This window comes from Diospyros lotus, chromosome 1 (genome assembly GCF_014633365.1).
Source record: "Diospyros lotus cultivar Yz01 chromosome 1, ASM1463336v1, whole genome shotgun sequence".
Classification (NCBI taxonomy): Eukaryota; Viridiplantae; Streptophyta; class Magnoliopsida; order Ericales; family Ebenaceae; genus Diospyros; species Diospyros lotus.
The window spans coordinates 25,082,432-25,098,396 of NC_068338.1; the positions used below are offsets into that span (position 1 = coordinate 25,082,432).

At 37.5% G+C, this 15,965-nt stretch overlaps 1 protein-coding gene across 5 annotated transcripts; it reads right to left on the reverse strand.

The window, feature by feature from the left end:
• On the reverse strand, positions 1-14,530 carry LOC127803403 (OVARIAN TUMOR DOMAIN-containing deubiquitinating enzyme 6). Of its 5 annotated transcripts, none has more exons than XM_052339636.1 (10): positions 14,416-14,530; positions 14,104-14,146; positions 13,174-14,028; positions 12,647-12,808; positions 3,405-3,482; positions 1,883-1,961; positions 1,633-1,778; positions 1,030-1,095; positions 760-934; positions 1-581 (listed from the first exon to the last, which is right to left on the reverse strand). In XM_052339636.1, the coding sequence occupies exons 3-10, from the start codon at positions 13,840-13,842 to the stop codon at positions 367-369; spliced, it is 1,590 nt and encodes a 529-aa protein (XP_052195596.1). In that variant the 5' UTR covers positions 13,843-14,028; positions 14,104-14,146; positions 14,416-14,530; the 3' UTR covers positions 1-366. The 5 variants fall into 5 exon arrangements, with proteins under 5 accessions (XP_052195596.1, XP_052195566.1, XP_052195572.1 ...); XM_052339606.1 differs by having other exon boundaries at positions 3,405-3,497; XM_052339612.1 differs by having other exon boundaries at positions 3,405-3,497; positions 13,174-14,018; positions 14,416-14,526.
• Positions 14,531-15,965: the final 1,435 nt, after the last annotated feature.

A 15,965-nucleotide genomic window follows, 5' to 3' on the forward strand; every position in this document is an offset into this window, starting at 1 on the left:
AATCGTGAATAGTGAATAGTGAATAGTGGATAGCACAGGACAATTAACTTCCTTACAAGGTCATTCATTCTCAGCTTAAGGGAGAGAAGTTCCTACACAACACATAAACGTAGCAGCATGACTCATTGAAGATCCGACCAGTACTGTTTCGTCTGTTTGTTTGATTTTTCAGTTGACTAAGAGCTTCGGGGAACTTTGATTGTTCTTCCATCTACCTTGACGGTATATCCAGTCTACAGACATTTTAACTACTATATGCATCTTATTGATATTCCTCATCAGATTAAGTTGGTTCCAGATCCACCCGGTTCAGAAGCTGCGACTTTCCTTTCCTGCCCAGAAAGCCGATGGATCATCTGTGGCGGCTTATTCAGTTGCCTTGCCTTTGCGTCGGCTACTGTTTCCCGTCTCCAGCAAGTAACACACCACCGAATCGACATCATCTCCGAATATACTATATGCCTCAATCACCTGCAGATAGCTGAAACCCATAGACAGGACCATCTGCATGCTGCTGCTCAGAACAGTGTCTGCCAAAGCATTCTCTCTAGCATCAACCATGGTCTCACTCCCCGAAGGCCCTGTATCAAGATTTCAAAACCTCTTTTGGTCAAAATCAGATCTGACCACAAATTCTAGTGCCAATAATCCAAGTTGGAACCTAAACAAAAGCAATCAACTTAACTGGACAAAAAAATTGAAAAACATCAAAATTCGTTGAGAAAAATAATGCATTTCATACAAAGGAAAGGAACTCACTGGCTCCAGATGATGATGGTTCGGCACCAGAAGTAGAAGTTTCTTTCCAACCGATTTGCTGCTTGAACTTGTCACCAGCCAGATATTCAGACCGAGAAGCTTCCATCACCATTCGTTCGATTTCTTTCTCCGTGAGCTCAAGGTCAGAGTAAAATCGCCCTTCCGCAAGAAGTGCCTTCAATGGGGAAAAGAAAGGAATACAAATGATGTTAGTACAATTTCAAGTAATAAAATTGTATGGTTTGCAACAATACCCATCAAGATATTCACATTATCAATTTGTTGGTCTTGTTGAGCTTTAATAGCAGCCTTGATTTGATCCTTGTCAACATTTCTCTGTAGCACAGAGCAAATATCAAAATGAGTTAACTGAGCGTGACAACGTGCATACAAACAATGAAACAGCTGTACTACCAGTAGAAAAGGAACAATTTCAACTAAAAGCCATCAGCCAAACAACCTGCTACTTGATGCATTTGTGGCAGTTCAGAAAATCCAAGGGTCTGGCAACTTGGATTCATTATTTGGTTGATTTATAGTAATAATACCACGTCCTTTTCCCACCCACCCACCCACACACACAGACACACACACAAAAGAAACAGAATTAAGGATAATGCCCAAATGTGTGGTTTTCATGGCTAACTAGAGATTTATAAGCCCAGATAGAGAGATCTCCACTGGGTTAAAGGTGTTCTTGTATTCACATTTCCGTCCCTCTTGCCTCATGTCGTCAGAACATTTGATGTGCAAGTGAAATTTATGCAACTCAAACTAATAACAAAAAGCAGGAAAATTGTATACTTCTTTCTTAAAACAATAACATAGAATAATACTGAAACAAGGATAACAGTTATGTATCATCTAACTCACCCCTCGAAGGGAACCAAATCCAAGCCCTGCACCAATTGTCAATCGCCTTGGATCAACAAGTGAGTTGTAATGATTTCCATGATGGTAACTTAGTCGTATGGGAGGTATGTCAGTATTATAGCTTCCATGAAATATGTTGATAGGATCTGCACCCATACAACTAGGAATTAGAGTGGTTTAATGGTTGAAATTCAACAATTACTGGGATGAATGTTAGAACCATGTCTGCAAACTGAAAATAGAGCAGGACCTGGACTGTAAGAGTATATATGGATAGGCCTATTGTACATCTCAGCCAATGCTTGGATCTCTACATTGTTTCCGTAAACCTGCCACCAGAAGAGAATATCTATTTAATCATCGATATGCTAATTGAAAAACAGAAATGTGCTTTAAACACCTAGCCAAACAAGAAAAAGAAAAGAAATGTGCTTTAAACACTGAATAGGTACGTAGGTACAAAATTACTGCACTTATTAACAAGGAAAGAACACAATCATCTTAAATGGATAGTAGTAAAAATATTGTCATCAATTTCGCAGGGTTTGCCGGGGGGACAGGGAGTTTGTTTCCTTGTTTTAAATGCTCAACACAACACAATATCATTGCACAGAGTTGGCAAGTAAGTAGATTGATGCTCTAAAAAGAAGACGGTTAATAATAACAGATTCTTTTGGTACTCAGTTTTTTCTGAAGGCATGAAGCTTCCACTTGCATCCATCAAGTCATACCCAGACAAACTCCACTTTTTTTTTTTTTTGCTACAAGATTAATTTCTCATAGCATGAACTCCAGTATGTTTCTTCACATTGTTTAGCATCTAAACACTTAGCCTATCTAGAGAAAAGGTACTCCCCAAAGAACTGGAATAGCTACACACAGCATGTAAATAGTATGGTTTCTGATGAGCTGAAAACAGATGAATTGCATTTCTGCCTCTAACTTCAATAACTACTAAAAAGGGCATATGCCCAGGGAATGAGGATCCCCATTTTAATGTTTAAATAACTAATAACCAAAACAAAACAAAACAAAAGAAAAAGAAGAATGCAAAGAAAGCAGTCAGTACTAAGTAAAAAATCTAGGAGTGTATGGACTCTGGTAAGAGTTTTGTCAGTAAGAGGGGCACAACTAGTCTTAGCACCTAAAGACTCCTGATGTTCATGAAGAAAGCAATCTACATGGTACGGCCTTTGTATTCTATGACTGTAAAGGACAGCAGTTTTTGAAACTTTTAACAATAAGAAGATTAGTGTTTGCAAATAGAGTTTGGATTAAATACTTTAATGAAAAACATAATGACGGGGGAACTGACCTACGTCAAGACATGTTTCTGATCATTAAGTTAGCAAAAAGTAGAGAAGCATGATGGCCGTTTAAGGTCCACACTCAAATTTTCATAAATGTTCCCCCGCACTGTACTTTAACCCCCCCCCCCCAAAAAAAAAAAAAAATAATAATAATAATAAATAAATAAATAAAAAGAAAGAAAGAAAAATCTTACATCCAAACTTCAGCCATAGAGAGAAAGAGGCCTTCCATAAATACTAGAAAATCTTAAAGCAAAAAGGAAGTTACCAGAAGCAACCCCCCCCCCCCCCCCCCCCGGGGCAATAATGAAACCATTACAAAATCAAAACTTAGCAACAGGAAATTATTAGTAAAGAGTTATTGGATGGAGAGTGGCCAATGTAATAAAAGAATGATTAAGGAACAAAAAATTATTTTGGAGGTGATAGAACAAGCAGGCAACAACACGATATGTTACATACCTTATCCCTTCTCTTCCTCCTGCAATAAGAGGTGAATCCTTCAGTAATAAATTGAGAAAAGTGGTCTCTCTCCCGCTCCTGCATGGACCACAGCTAAAAACAATTATGACAAAGTATGCAGTGTTCTCCAAATTATGTAATTTAAACCTGCATAATTCCCGGGGTAATTATACAAATGGAAAACAGAAGCACCATGAAGAGCATGTATAAACCTCTTAACTATAATATGAGAAACTAACCATGAGAGAGAGAGAGCACAAATCTACTAGAGTAGGTAGGTAAAGAATGAGGAGGGGGGGACAAAAAAAGGAATCTATAGCATGCTAAGAAAAAATGAAAGAACACACACACCTTTCCAGTAAGAAAAGGAAATTAATCCAACACAATCCATGATGACAGGATGCACCAACATCCTGAGATCCTTAACTGACAACAACCACCCTCCCACCCCCTGTGCGGGCCCAGCCAAAGATGGCACCATAGACGCAAGGTAACTTTGGAAGAAAAATGTAGCTTCACCAGCATGGAAGGGGTCTTTTTGGTATACAGATAAATGCACATATTATTATGTTTTTGCGTTCATGATGCACATTTTAAAGTTTTACTCTAATGCAACTCTCCTTTAAATAGGTTTGGGACTCCCTGAAAAGTTAAAACATTATAAATTATGCACAAAAAAAAAGAAGAAAAACTATAAGGAATACCCAAACAAATTCAGTGAGAGCATAGGCTGCTGTGGTACACCTTGAGATTGTCCTGATTAACAGCTTACTTAAACTAGGAATATGTATTTTGACAAGAACCATCAGAATATGGATAAACATTAGTTGTTATTACTTCAAAAAGGATAAAATTATTCAAACTGCAAAAAAAAAAAAAGGGGAGAAAAAAGGAACCGCCCAATTAAATGCCTTAAATAGTATCTCACATAATCTTCTACCAAAAAGTGATAAGGTAATTTTCTTTTGGGTTGTCTTAACAGTATCTGCCATACTCTTTTACCAAAAAGTGATAGTAAGTTTCTTTTGGCTTGTTCTTTAGGGGGTCAAGTATCAAAATTAATAAAAGGATTTATATGTACTTGACAACCGTCTGAAGTTTGATGCTTGAAATTGGGTCATCAGCCCAGTCAAACCACATACCAAAAAACAGGTAGCTGTCTGTTAGAAAATACTGAGATTCCTACCATATTCAGAGATTTGTATGCTTGATCTATGTTTCCATATTTTCATTCTATATTTTTCTCCTAGGAGATCCTATCTTGACTGTATCTTTTCAGCCATAGGTATTGTCACGGAAGGCTCATTCGGACAGTGAATTAGAGTAGCAAAAAATTTTGATTTTCTTTTAGTAATTCCTCTAATAGTATTAGCTAAGGCAGTAAGATTCCCAATGTGGAGGGGCTACAATAGGACAAGAGGTTGGTTATACCCGAATGAGGGAGGGATCTGCTGTCGCAGCACCTACACCCTATCGGTTGTATATATTCTCCTAAGCTATGCTGGGGAATTATCTTTGAATTGAATATCAGAAACTTCTTCTTCCTTCTCTTACCTTTCTCACTCACTCTCCCTCTTTCTCACTTTCTTCCTTCTCACACTCTTTCTCCCTTGCACTGTTCTATTCTGTTCTTACCGAATCCATCTCCTAATCCATTCCGGACTAGGAGTGTACCAAATTCACGGAAGAGCCGTGACAGGTATTTCCTAATCTCAGTACGATCTAATTAGGAATCTGCCTATTATAGGAGATTAAGATTAGTTTTTCTCATTGACCAACTGTATATAATCTAGTAACCCTACAATGAGGAATGATATTTGGATGAGTGGCTACTTTTGACATGGTATCAGAGCCCTAGGTTCATATTGTCATGACCCCAAGGGCATTAGTTGTAATTTCCCTTAGTGTGTAGTGTGTATTGGAGTTGTTAGTTGGTTGATAACTGAAAGAGCCAATAAATAGGCTGTAGGTTAAGAGAATAAGGGCATGAATTGATTGAATAAACCATTTCTGTTTCCTCTTACACTCTTATCTCCCTCACTGTACGTCTGACCCTTCCCCTTTCCTTCTCAAGTTCTCCCTCTATCTGTTCTGTTTTCTCCCTCCATTCTATTATTTCTTCTTCAAATTCCCCAAAATCCCATTCTAAACCCTAGGGTTGTGTCAATTGGTATCAAAGCCAGGCAAACCTTGGCTGTGAATTTTTCAATTTGAGCAGAGATCCTAAGCAGAAAACTAAGAGCTTGTCTGACACAAATCAAGCAGTGCCGGGAGTGACCAAGCCGCAAGAAGCAGATGCGGAACGATCAACGGAGCCAATAGACTCGCAGAAGAGTAAGACCGACGATTCTTGGGCCCAATTGTCAAGTATTAGGAAGGTTCTTGGTGCAATTGAAATCCAGCACTTCTTGGGTGTCAATTGCGCTTAACAACCAAGCAAATTCCGACATATTGGGTTCGAATTGAAGGAAAAGCAGGCCAGCAAAGCTAATTCTGCAGACGACGTCCAGGATTTTAAGTCGCAACAAAGAGAGTGACAAGAAAAGTCGGAAGTTCTGGGGTGCAAAATTGAATGAGACATAGGTGGCGATTCAAGAAGCAAAGAATTCTGGCAATTACGAAAGTTAAAGAGCCGGCAGATTCAAGATTCCATTGATTTCAGGAGGGTCACAACTAGGGTAGGCGAGTACAGGCAAGCGGCTCTCGGTCAAATCTTGAAGGTGAGGCAAGCGGTGGAGCCTTGGACGGTGATTGGGTGAGACAAACCTTGAAGGCGAAGCAGGAGGTGGAGCCTTGGACTGTGATTGGGTGAGACGAAGGTGTCAATTCCCACAAGAAAGGAAGGTGTGAAGTGGGAAGAGGCCTGGGTAAGCAAGAACCACAGCAATTGCACTGGCCAATTGGTCTTGAGGGTGACACCAAAGACAATTTGGCGGAAGTTCAACAATTCTTGTTCGTCGTTTGCAGGTGAAGTACATCTCCGACCAATTCTTGGTGACTTTGAAGTGACAGAATAGGTCTGGGCGCAGGTCCAACAATAGGTCTTGATTGAAGTCAAGAGCGATGCTTCTCGACTGAGAGTTCGGGGATTGGAATCATAGAGATGGAGAATGGATTCCAAGAGAAAGGCGATACTCTCAGTCAAAAATTGGACATGTTAATGATTCTGATTTCACTAAGATTCAATATGAGTTTACCTGAGGAATTTTTTCCAAGATCCACTGGAATCGATTCAAGCGAGAGTTGACATTCCACCAAAGACTCCTAATCTGCAAGAAGCTAATGACTCAACTAAGGAGAAAAGCACCAACTCCTCCACCTATCCAGACTACCAAGTCCTAAACCTAGTCTTCCTACTCCTGAACCTGCTACTAAACTTGCAACTGTGTCTAAGCAAACTGGTTGTGATAAATCTGATCTCAATGACCTTGATCTTCCTATTGCCATTCGGAAGGGAACAAGGACCTGTACCAAACACCCTCCACACTTGTTCATGTCCTATTCAAACCTATCTCCTAAGCATAGAGCTTTTCTCACTAGCCTAAAGACAATCCCGATACCAAAGACCTTTTCCAAACTAATAAGCAATGAGAACTAGAAGAGTGCCATAGAGGTAGAGATGGCAGCATTGAAGAAAAATCAAACTTGAGAGTTGGTAAAATTACCAAAGGAAAAGAATCTGGTAGGATGCAAATGGGCGTATACTGTGAAATATAGATCAAATGGATCCTTAGAAATGTACAAAACAAGGTTAGTTGATAAGGGACATACATAGACATATGGGGTAGATTATCTTAAGACATTTGCTCCGGTGGCAAAAAATGAACACTGCGAGGGTACAATTGTCCTAGGCTACTAATCTAGACTAGAAATTGCAACAATTTGATGTCAAAAATGCATTCTTACATGGTGACTTAGAGAAGGAAATCTATATGGAAGTACCACCTGGGTTTGGATCAAAAAGAGGGGAAGATGTGGTATGCAAGTTGAAAAAGGCTCTATACAAACTAAGACAATCACCAAGAGCATGGTTTGGACAGTTCACCAAAGTCATGCTTGGTATAGGAAATAAACAAAGTCAAGGTGATCACACCTTGCTTATACATCACTTGACCATAGGGGGAGTGACTTTGCTTGTATATGTGGATGATATTATAGTGACTAGCAATGATATGGAAGGAATGAAAACTTTGAGAGGTTGTTTAGTCAAGGAATTTGAAATTAAGGAGCTGGGCAAATTGAAATATTTTTTGGGTATTGAGGTGGCTCATTCTAAGCAAGGAATCTTTGTATCTCAAGTCTCGACAGAAATATATACTTGACTTGTTGATCGAAATTGATATGTTGGAAGTAAGGCTGTTAACACACCTATTGAGCCTAATCACCGGCTAGGAGATGTCCCAAAAGATGATGCGGTGGATAAAGGTTCCTTTCAAGGGCTAGTAGGAAGGCTTATTTACCTCTCACATGCACGGCTAGACATTGCTTATGCAGTGAGTGCGGCCAATCAGTTCATGCACAGTCCCAAGGAAACTCACCTAAAAAGGCAATGTACAGAATCTTACATTATTTAAAGGGAACACCTGGTAAAGGTATATTGTTCAGGAAGGGCGGAAAAGCTATCTCTTGAAGCCTATACTGATGTTAATTACGCAAGGTCAGTTATTGATAGAAGGTCAACATCAAGGTATTGCATATTCCTAGGAGGTAATCTTGTAACTTGGAGGAGTAAGAAACAAAATGTTGTAGTCTGGTCAAGTGCTAAAGCAAAATTCAAATCAATGGCCCTAGGAATATGTGAATTACTTTGGACAAGGATACTCTTGGATGACCTAAAGATCAAGTGGACAACACCTATGAGATTGTTGTGATAATAAATCTACTATTAGCATTGCTCAAAATTCAGTACAACATGACTAGACAAAGCATGTTGAAGTGGATAGACATTTCATAAAGGAGAAGCTAGACAGTGGCCTAACTTGCACCCCATTTGTACCTACCGGTGATCAACTTGCAAATATTCTTACAAAATGACTGCCTAGCCCTATGTGTCAAAGATTATTGAGCAAAATTGGAATGCAAGACATTCACTCACCATCTTGAGGGGTAGTGTTAGAAAATACCAAGATTCCTGTCCATATTCAGAGATTTGTATGCTTGATCTATGTTTCCATATTTTCATTCTATATTTTTCTCCTAGGAGATCCTATCTTGACTGTATCTTTTCAGCTGTAGGTATTTCCTAATCTCAGTAGGATCTAATTAGGAAACTGCTTATTATAGGAGATTAAGATTAGTATTTCTCATTGACCAATTGTATATAATCTTGTAACCCTACAATGAGAAATGGTATTTGGATGAACGGCTACTTTTGACACTATCATCCCTTTTCTTTCTATCAGTCTGGAAAAGGGGCCGCATACCAAAAAAACAGATAGTCGTAAATTATCTATCAGTCTGGAAAAAGGCTCAGTTAGGGACAACAATGGGGAGGGTTTGGGTAGGGGACCCCTCCCCCATCCCTGTACTGGTATCCGCTAGATATTTTGTATAACCACCCCTCCCCCCACCTGTAGGATAATGGGTACCCATACCGAACAAATTTCATTCTAAAAAATAGAAAAAAAAATACTTTAATAATTTCATAGCAATTTTTTAGGCTACTTGTTAATTTCATTCATTAATTACGAGGAAAATATTAATAAATTCAATCTCTGTGGTCACAAATATAAATTCAGTTTTCGGAAGGAAAATAATGGTATGCATACATGGGAAATAAACACATTCAGAAAATATTACAGTAATAAAGCATAAACCCCAAAAAGGAAATTACTAAATTAGGGTTAAATATTATTAACTAGCTCGCTCAAAAATCAATACCACTTTCCATTTCTAGAAATTTCAACCAAGTATATAAAAAGAGAAAGGCTAACCAAAACATATCATTTTGCATACATCAAATTTGTAAAAATTATTTTTTGCATAGGAAGCTTAATCAAGTTTGCAAAAAATACATAGCTGTACAAAATTGCAGAAACTAATTTGATTATCATACACAAAAAATCATGATGATCATATCTGTTAGCTAGCATGAAAGTTCTATGGATTGCAACCAAGCCTGAGCTCGAAATCCAATTCATCATCTTCTTCACCACCAACTTCTCTTTATTTTCAACATGTGGCAAGCCAAATTTCAAGCCCAAACTCTTGTTCATAAAACCAACCAACTAAATTCTTACTTTCTACTTTAATTCAATAATATACTCAGTTTGGGGATGGGTCAGATACCATGGCCCCACCAGGTATTTTCAAACAGCCTCCAGAACTCGCCCTGATGGGGATATTTTTGTACCCAAATCTGCCCCATGGACCCACGGGTTTGGGGGATGGGGTTTGGTGAGTACCCACTTCACTGCATACACTAGTCACCCCTCCCTTAAATCTTTTTATAAAAGTCAATTCATACAAAGAAATTATTTCAAACTTAATCCCTTTAAAAATATTTTTGAAATCTAGTACCACAAAGTTGCATTTGTGGCAAGAAATGTAACAAAAAGCCAAATTGAACATTTTGAGCAGCCACCTTCATTAAAATATGCCAAAAAGCTCATCTAACAACAAAACTAGGGAACTAAGGACAACTTTATTCTAGAATTGTTTGTGCATTGCATTGACATGAAAGGGAATTGTTACATAAACAGATAATGCCCATGCACAGCAAGTGAAGGTACAAGTAACAACAAACTCAAACGGGATAAAAAAGGTATCGTGCAAGATCATAATTCCCGTAATAGGAACCAGGAATGAGAATCAAATGGGAAATCCATTCAACAAAAAGTAGAAGGGAATAGATAAATAATGGAATTTAAGTTAGAATCAAATGATAAACTTAGTAAGAAGTTAAGAACCTTTCTAAACTTTTACAACAATAGGAAATCTTATAAAGAACTTGCACAATACTTCAACTACTTTATGGCTCCACATATTTCATTGAAATTTAAAGAAAAATAAATGAAAATTTGATGCATATAGTTTTTAAATAATTTGCATTGAGTTTTTTAACAAATTTCTCTCAGGTATGTTGACGATCTCTTTAGTGACTCAAACACATTCTAGCATTTCCTTAAAAGTTTCTGGAATATTTCTTCAAATGTTTCACAAGAGTTCTCATACTGAGAGCACGTTTCCTGTAATTGAGTTTCTTTGTTACTATGCAGACCACTTGCCAAGTAAAAGCAGGCATAAAAAATAGGAGTCACGTTGCTGTCCATAAAAAGAGGGTTTACAAAGTCTCAAGGTTTTATGAGCACGCTAATTCACCTTCAGCCACACTAGAGAGTCAAAAGGAATTGTTTCTTTATCTATGTTTGCACATGCACAAGTTAACAATCAGAAAATTAAACAAACTCTCAAGACCATGCCTAGATATGGCCCTCTTCTAGTAGACCAATAGCCTGTCACATCTTACATTGTTGCACGTAAGTAACGGCTTCTACTTTTGCCGCTGAGTTTCAGTTCAATTCTGCTGGTTGAATAAAATATCTCTTCTTTCCAAATCTTCAACTAGAGAGTACTCACCATTGTAAGGTGTTTTTTTTTTTTCCCTTTTTCCAATCCCTCATTTATCATATATATAAATAGAAGAAATAATATTTCTATAAAATGTTCACCTTTTTGCAATGTCTGACAAGAAAGTTATCCATTTTATTCCTTGTCTCGTATACTCTCCCTGTTATCAAGAAAAGGCATGCAAACTACCACCCCCTTGGAAGCTGATAAAGGCATTGCGATTACAAAACGCATTTATAAATACGTGATACAGCATAATTGACCAACTGACACAGGAAAGCAGAAAATAGTAGAAGATTGAAGAAGAAAAAGCCTGGGCAAAGGATGAAAAGAAGTATGGAGGAAGAAGGAACTTGAGAGAGATATGTAAGCAGGAGATGAGGCATCAGGGACCTTCCAACAATGAGGGAAGATGTCAACTTGTTTGCAGACTTCAATGATGGTCCTGGTGAGACGACAAGGTGCTGTGTTGGCAAGGTCTAATGATGCAAATCAGCAACGCTTTTTGCAATGAGGGTAAACCAGTGATCAAAGAAGGTTCACATAGCTTTCGGTTAGTGACGGTATCATCTGGTCTTCCCAGATCCAGAAGCCTTCCTCTAGGGAATTGACTCAATGACAGTGTTTGAGTTTGCAAATGTGTTGTCTGTTGCTGGGTTGCTTCACAATGAAGTGGATAGCAAAGCTTTTTGAGGTTCAGGAATTGCACAGGTTAGGCTTCAGACTTGAGTTGTTTCACAATAGATTGGATGATGTTGCAGCTCAATTTGAGGTGGATTAGGTTTGCTTCGATACAAATTTGATGCAGCATGGCAAGAAATTGTATAAGATTAAAGATAATAGAAGAGATTGGGAAAAGAATGAGAAGAAGAAGTATAAAGGAATAAGGAGATCGGAGAAAGGAGAGAGAATTCAGCAAGAGAAAACGAAGCAATTTTATCAAATCCAATAGCCTGATTTCTGATTACATTCTAAAGCCTATTTACAGGATAAAATATATCAAATCTCCAGACAAATATTACTAAAAATAAACTCTAAAATCTAAGATAAAATTTCCAATATTTAAATGAAAGTATGAGAAATTAAAATTTAATGATACCAATTTCTCAAGGCACTGCTTATCAAATTCAGCCAGAACAAGTACCAGTTCAGGACATGTTTTTGTCATGTCGCCTTCTCAAGCAACAAAAAATATTCTGTTATAAATTGCAAATGCCTAAGTTATGGACAATAAAGGAATGTCTTATATGACGGCAATAACCAAACAAGGATGATACTCGTATAACAAATTTTTCCTTTTCTCCCATTTTGAGTAGACAGAGAGAAATAATATCTGAACTGACACCATCATTTACGACATGAACAAATAGAATATGGCATGCAGATCAACCAAACAAACCACCAACTAAAAGACAAGCCGAAACAAAAGATACTTTCAGGTTTCACAGAAATGTATACGACTTATTTCAATTTTCAACGTATTTACTCTCTTTCTTTTATTTTTCTTCTTATTAGTGTTTTCTCTTTTCTTTTTGGCCATACCATATGCTTCGTAGCACAGCATGATGATATGAAAGGCCACAGGACACCAATTAAAACACCAAAAGATCTTCAAAACAGAAAAAACAAATAAAAATATATCATGAAGAAAGCATTGGTAGAACTGGTTGTACCATATAATCAATGCACATTTGCCTGACCAAATCATAACCTTCAGAGTCTCCATATACTTGATCTGCAACAGCACGGAAGAGGCAGTTCCCGTCCTCCAGCATTCGTTTGACTTCTAAACCTTTTGTTCGTCTTATGTCAATCTCAAACTGGCGTTCCCTCTCCTGAAACAAATGCAAAATAACACTTCTGAGTTTGGGAAAAAATGGAATTGCTCACAAGACTACAATAAGCTTTAGATTGAATAGAAACTAAGGGAGCTAACAATTGAAGCAAAAGGACTCAAATTGAAGATGCAATAATTATCTCATTATAGCAATCAAGGGTATATGAGATCATGTGAAAGCATATCACGGCGGACATTATGATTAGTAAAACTCGTGTTTGTAACAAGAAAGATCAATGGTAGTCATCGTATAATGAGTGAAAGGAAAAGAAGTCAAGTCACAAAAATCAAAGTTTCATTTATCATGAATTCACGGATTTTCCGTTCCTCTGTGCCGTGTGTTGGGTGAAGGGGGGCACTTACTGCATCATCATAGCTGGACGCGAAACAAGCACTCTGCTCATCAGCACTATTATAACCTTCGCTTTCACCATGGGACCTTGGTGACGAAGGTTTAGACCCAGTTGGTGAAGTCCTTGTCGAAATATTAGACAAGCTAGGCCACACAGGTGCTCTCCTAGATGATCCAATCCGAGGGGAATTTGAACTACCAGATAGGTGTCTCCTAGAATTTGAGTTTCCGGAAGAGGGTTTTGGGGGTGGGGCTGGAGGTGGAGGTGGGTGGGAGGAGCCAGTAACCAGCTGCATGGAATCACCATTTGGCCCTTCATTTTCATTTTCCTGATTCTTCAATTCACTTAATCCCCTTGTCGACTGTTCCACTGAAACGTCTAGATCCTTCCCAACTTTATCACTATCAACATTTTCATCATTATCCTGGCAATCTAGAGTGATTTCTGGCAAAAGATCATCACTTTTAGGCAATTTACCATCAACAATACCAGAATACTCGACAAGATCGTCCAGAGCAATGTGTTCTTGCGGCTCTTCTCTACTTTCATCGTCTCTACCGGCAGGAGCAACCTGTGGCTGGGGCGGTGCTGAAGTCGAAGAACTAGGCAATGAGGATTGCCTATTAGGGTTCGACGATGAAGAGCCAGCTGAACCTCTCTGAACCAAAATCCGAGTCATCTTGTCCCACTCTGAAATACAAGCCCGTACTTAATTCAAGAAACAACCCAAAATTAGAGACAGAAAACCCTAACTTTGAATTTGTCCCTTGTCCTGGCCTTGGGCAAACTGACGCCAATCCCGTGGCTGAATGATTTGGTCCAGCCTAGTGCCGTCCGTCCGTCACGAATCGATCTCTGCATTCCCCTAAGAATTTTCATCAAACCCTTGAGCTCCCAAGTCTCAATTAACAAAACCCTCTAAAAAGTACTCGAATTTTACCGGAAAGAAGGTCTCGAGAAAATCCACCTAAGGCAAGCTCCACCTGCAAGAAGGAAAACAAACAAAGAGAACAAGAAATCACCAAACCCTATCCAAGATCGAAACAAAACCAACTTGGCATCGAGAAAAAAGAAAAAAAAAAACAGAAATCCATTGCAGAAGGCGTCAAATCGGAGACCAAATTTTTTAGCACCCAAGGGTATTGGACATCAAGAAGAGCGAAACGATCAAGATTCACAAAAACTGGGAAAGGAGAAAACGAAAGAACCCTAGAGTTGACACGACGGCGAGTCAAGAGAGACTCGCGCTCACCTGGGTTTTGTTGTCTCTGAGGCTAGGAATCAACTGAGGAGGATTTGGGTAGGGTTTTTCTCAAAGCCAAACAAAGGATATCTTAATGGCCAAGGTCCAAAAGGAGAGAATACATATATATATATATGCAGTGAGAGAAAGCAACCCCGAGAGAGAGAGAGAGAGAGAGAGAGAGAGAGAGAACGGCCACGTGACGTCGGACGTCAACTTGCGACGGCTGCTCGCCGAATGAGGGACACATGTCAAGCCCTTGTGATGGGGGGTTTGGGTCGCACGTGCCTGTTTTCAGCTTTTTCCTTTTTCTTTTCTTTTTTTTTTTTTTTTCTTTTGTTGTGTGCCTGCGGGTGAACGAACGAGTGGAAGCCGATCAGGCTTTCGACTGTTAAGACCACTCATTGTCTAGTCAGATCCCACGTGCCTCCCCCCTTGTGCTTCTTTAATATATATATATATATTTATTTTTAGTTAAGAACTCTATCTATCTATCTATGTAGTTACTAGGTCCCGTGATTGCTGGTACTGGTAACTCAACATCAAGTATTTATAATTAGTTGGAGTCTCTTAAATTTTAATTTTTTTAATTGATAAACTGACAACTTAAAAGGCTGGTTTGGTTGGATTGATGGAATGTTAATGAAAATGTAGATTTTGTGAAATTTGGTTGTCATTAGGGAATGGAATAATCCATTTTAATTTTGTATAAAAAATTAAATATTCCCTCACAAAAATAGATAGAAAGGATAACTATTTTATGGAATAGATTTTTCATCTTCTATTTTTTAGCTTTTAGCTCCTTTTTTAACAAAGTTCAAAAAATTAGATTGTTCCTCAAACGTGTATATATAAGTAACATAAAGGGTGGGTTGCTCAGTGTCAAGGAACATGAAAAATGAATAAAATAAATTAAATCAAATAAAAATTTATTTGATAAATGTTTGATAGTAATGTTTTATTTTTAATATTTTTGGGCAATAACTAAATTTTGATCCAATTTATTGTTGGTTCTAATAAATTTATGTTTTAATAATTATATTAATGATTACATATATACAATGATGTAATTTTAGATTGATACTTGCTGGTACTCGTAAAAAAGTAACACATTACATAATTATATATATATATATGTGTGTGTGTTCTGACAAAAATATGAGGAGTTTAAAAAAATCTATAAATTCAAGAGTTGAATAAGTAAAAAAAAAAATATAGAAATTTCATAATTAAGTTCTATAAATTACAAAATCATTATTTTATTTTTTATTTTTTTAATACCCAAATCAATATAGATTTCCTATATAAAATTTTCATTATTCTATCAATCATTTTATCAAATTGTCTTAAAATAACACTACTTCTTCTCTTTTTTTTTATTGTGTTATTGATTTATACTTTATTATTTATTACTTAATATTGAAAAATAATCTATGAATTTAAAGAGTTGGGATCTAATATTTTGTAAACTTAAAGAATTGGAAAGTTTTCTTTTTTAAATAATATATCACTATTTATTGTCTAATATAATTAATTTTTAAATATTTATTTATATTATT

Excerpts from the sequence above, each read along its gene's own strand:
- LOC127803403 (XM_052339606.1), bottom strand. The coding sequence starts at position 13,842 with ATGACTCGGATTTTGGTTCAGAGAGGTTCAGCTGGCTCTTCATCGTCG. Across the intron at positions 3,498-12,646 it reads AAATGTGCATTGATTATATG|CTGTGGTCCATGCAGGAGCG; the intron begins GTACAACCAGTT and ends AATTGTTTTTAG. Across the intron at positions 1,779-1,882 it reads TATATACTCTTACAGTCCAG|ATCCTATCAACATATTTCAT; the intron begins GTCCTGCTCTAT and ends GTATGGGTGCAG.